This window comes from Sitodiplosis mosellana, unplaced genomic scaffold (genome assembly GCF_009176505.1).
Source record: "Sitodiplosis mosellana isolate CC-2019 unplaced genomic scaffold, AAFC_SMos_1.0 Smas_scaffold_4006, whole genome shotgun sequence".
NCBI classification, from domain to species: Eukaryota; Metazoa; Arthropoda; class Insecta; order Diptera; family Cecidomyiidae; genus Sitodiplosis; species Sitodiplosis mosellana.
In genome coordinates this window covers 1-3,505 of record NW_022599248.1, presented here as the reverse complement: position 1 = coordinate 3,505, position 3,505 = coordinate 1, and the positions used below count along the sequence as shown (strand labels likewise).

The 3,505-nt window shown below is 39.9% G+C and overlaps 2 protein-coding genes across 2 annotated transcripts; both read left to right on the top strand.

The window, feature by feature from the left end:
* The first annotated feature begins 88 nt into the window (after positions 1-88).
* LOC129572033 (probable methylthioribulose-1-phosphate dehydratase) lies at positions 89-764 on the top strand. Its single transcript, XM_055451935.1, has 2 exons — positions 89-502; positions 583-764. The coding sequence occupies exons 1-2, from the start codon at positions 135-137 to the stop codon at positions 641-643; spliced, it is 429 nt and encodes a 142-aa protein (XP_055307910.1). The 5' UTR covers positions 89-134; the 3' UTR covers positions 644-764.
* Positions 765-1,028: 264 nt separating this feature from the next.
* On the top strand, positions 1,029-3,503 carry LOC129572032 (nucleoporin Ndc1). Its single transcript, XM_055451934.1, has 2 exons — positions 1,029-1,187; positions 1,266-3,503. The coding sequence occupies exon 2, from the start codon at positions 1,373-1,375 to the stop codon at positions 3,335-3,337; it is 1,965 nt and encodes a 654-aa protein (XP_055307909.1). The 5' UTR covers positions 1,029-1,187; positions 1,266-1,372; the 3' UTR covers positions 3,338-3,503.
* Positions 3,504-3,505: the final 2 nt, after the last annotated feature.

Below are 3,505 nucleotides of genomic sequence, written 5' to 3'. Positions count from 1 at the left end.
TCGCGTTAAGGTAAGTGTTTTTTTGGACAGACATCGAAAGATTGACTAAATTTAAATGTATCTTTCCAACATTTTTTCATAGCGCAAGGGATGGCTTAACTTTTCTCAATTACAATCACCAGGGCACTTTGGCAATGGATGTCGCAGAGAACGATAACATTTGCTTCGATCCATTTCTTCTACCATTTTTGAAATGGAAAGATGCAATTAAGGTCACAGTTCACGTGGTGAATGAGGAAATATTGAAAGCTGAAAATGTGGGAAGTCCATTTTCTTTGACCGGACACCGATGCCTTGAACTTCTGACCAACTGGCAAACCGGTCGCAAATTCACATCTAAAGAAAGCGTAAAAATTCCAGTATTGGAAAACGGTGCAGATGACTCTCTTGCTCAAAAAGTTTTGTTGGAATGTGGTTCAAAAGAACCAAATTGCCCAGCGTTCATAGTCAAAGGCAGGGGTCTATTTGTTTGGGGTGACACCGTCCAAAACACTGTGGATGCGTAAGTCCCGTTTTTCCTAATTCGAAGATGCGCATTGTATGTATTCTATAGATTTCGTTTCTCCACTTTCATTCAAACAGTTGTGATGCCATTGTGATGATGATCGGTGTCATTCTGGATCAACGCCGCCAACCAAACTGATGTGCGGACACAGACTGATGCCAATCGATTGCGACCAAAAGTATTCATATGTTTTTTCTCAACAAAAAGTGCATTCCATTTACAAATGCTATTATTTTTCGAATAAATTTATAAGCATTCACTGCTCAGCCAATTGTTACTAAAAAACATTAGTTTTTATCATTTTAACGATAGAAAAGAGAGAGAGAGAGAGAAAGAGAGTTCGAAATGAAACATTCTACGCATTGTCATTTGCTTTGTAATTGTAAAAAAGTTCAAAAGTTCATATCAAGATGGTCGTTCTATGACCATTTTTCTATTTTATCTATGAAAAATTCCTTGATCTGAAAACAATTCGTTTATTTTTTGAATAATCATTCATCATGTTGAGGTAAATAGAACCCTGCAACTTATGTGCTTAATATGTAGATGTCGCATTGTCGCCTAGAAATGTCATCGTTCAAAACTTTGACTTGACAGAACGAAAGCAACTGCTTTTCGCGCGAGGCAAAACCCATTCTACAGTTTTACATTGAGCCGAATTGTTTCGTTCGAGGGAAAGCAGGTGAGAGTTTCTTTTTTATAAAGCCTTAAAAATGTTTCAAGGACAATGAGAATAAAATTGAATAAAAATCTTCAACAGGGATACTGTACTACACACCTAACCAATCATCGCTATTTGCCGGTATAACCAAACACATTGTTGCGCAAAAACGTGAAATTCAGAAGAAAAAATCCTCGCCGATTGCAATGCAAAACACATTATTACCGCCGGCATCAGCCGGTGTAGGTCAGCAGCCAACGTCACGGCCCGTAAATACAGTCGAATTGGAGTGCAAGAGAATATGTGTGATTCGTTGTTTGCGTGCTGTCACTTGTAATGTGGCAATGCAATTTCTGTTGCTCACCCTGTTCCTGCTGTTTGTGAATTTCAGTGTGTGGCATCCGATAAATTGGATCGTCCAGACGTTCCGGCTCATTTTGTCAATTTACACATGGCTCTGTATCACCCCACTGATCGCAATCGTTATCATCTATGGGATTTACTTGGGCAAATCCTATCTGAATGAACGGCAAATGTATCGCAATCGATTCATGACCATTTACAAGACAACATTGCCAAAGTGTTTATTTTATACGCTGCATTTCCTCATCGGAATCCTGACAACGTGGTTCTACTCACGATTCCTCTCGGACGATTATCACACACTGTTCTTAAGCCGTTCCGAATGCTCAACCGATAGCTACAAATTAAGTTCCAGCCAAATTTGTGTCAACGAGAAATATCTGCTGATCTCGTTGTACGGATCATTGATAGCGATTTGGTATTGCTGGAAAAAGGATCCATCGAGTGAATCATGCGAATTTCCAATCATTCATCAGAGCAAGTACCTGCGGATTCGTGCATTTTTGTATTCGGTGCTTTGGACGACGTTGATTCAAGTGTTTGTGCCGGTGATGGTGTCGCATGTATTCTACAGTTTGATTGGACGCTTGCCATTCCAATGGTTCTTGAGACGATTGCTCAGCGTGGAATTTGTGCTCAACGGAAATGTTCATGTATACGACATCAAATTGCTGATCATCACTTGGATTCTGATAACGCATATTCTGAGCAATTTGCACTTAATGGCATTTTTGTTCCAAGCATTTTTGACCCAACCGAAGGTGTTTCCCATCGAAGCCGGATCACTGAGTGACAATGTGTTCAATAAGCAGCAAGTAAACGAGGTGACCCTTGTTCAAGCGTTGGCCAACAGCAAAGTACCGATTGTACGTCAGTTGGCCGCATTGGATCTGTACACACTGTCGGAGTACGGTGATTTGTACAAACGACGTCAACAGATTTTTGCATTGTCAATTCCCGGCGGCCATCCATACAATTGGAATGCGTTGAGTTCGCAGTGCATGAGTTTGATAAATGCATTCAACAGTGAGCTGCGTACAGCTGTGAACAATTTAAAAAATTTACCACAGATCAAACTGAATAACAACGTACTGCCCAATCAAGCCAAATACATGCAACCATTTTCGTCGAATTTGCAAGCGATGCCGGTGCCGGAATTCCGTTCGTCAACACCAACATCCGCCACAGAAATGGCCGATAAAATCCGCAATCGTCAGTACAACGAGAGTTGTGGCATTCGAAACATGCTGACGCCAATGGCACCAACCGACAACGAACAGCTACTATCACCCATCAAACCGATATCCGATCCATGTGCTCGTTTCAATCAAACCATGTGCATTCTTCAAGATAAAATCCAAAGTGTGAAAACGATCATTTTCAACATGCCCGGCATTCGGTTTTTATTCGGTGAAAATGAAATGGCTCAACTACATGCTTTGCTCACCATTTCCAAGGCTGACGAAATCGGCTGGATGGTGCAAGGTTTATCGACAATTGCCGTTCACTCATTGCACGAGGATCGTTATGGTGTGGTTCAAATGAATCTACCAGAAATCATCACCACTTTGCTTCAATTGAGGGAAAGCATTAATCAACTGCCGCCAAGCCTATTCAATGTCAATACCGTTTCACCGTATCTACGTAGCTTTCAGTCAAAACCCAGCGGCGCTATTCTTCTACGTAATGCCGTCAAACGCAGTCTCTACAACATCTGCATCACATTCAACGAATATTTATCCGAATTGGTGACGAATCAAAACGATTTACGCATTCTTCAAAATTATATTGACTTTTTGGAAGCTTGAGCTGTTTTTCATTTCATTTTTTTTTTAATTCATTTATTATTACTATAAAACTATGCATAAGACTTAAGTTATACACTAACAAGTTGAATTTATCATTAATCGTTCTTGAGAATAAAACATCTTTTTTACGAAAGAAACAAATAAAACAAATGAAAATGTAATAAAATT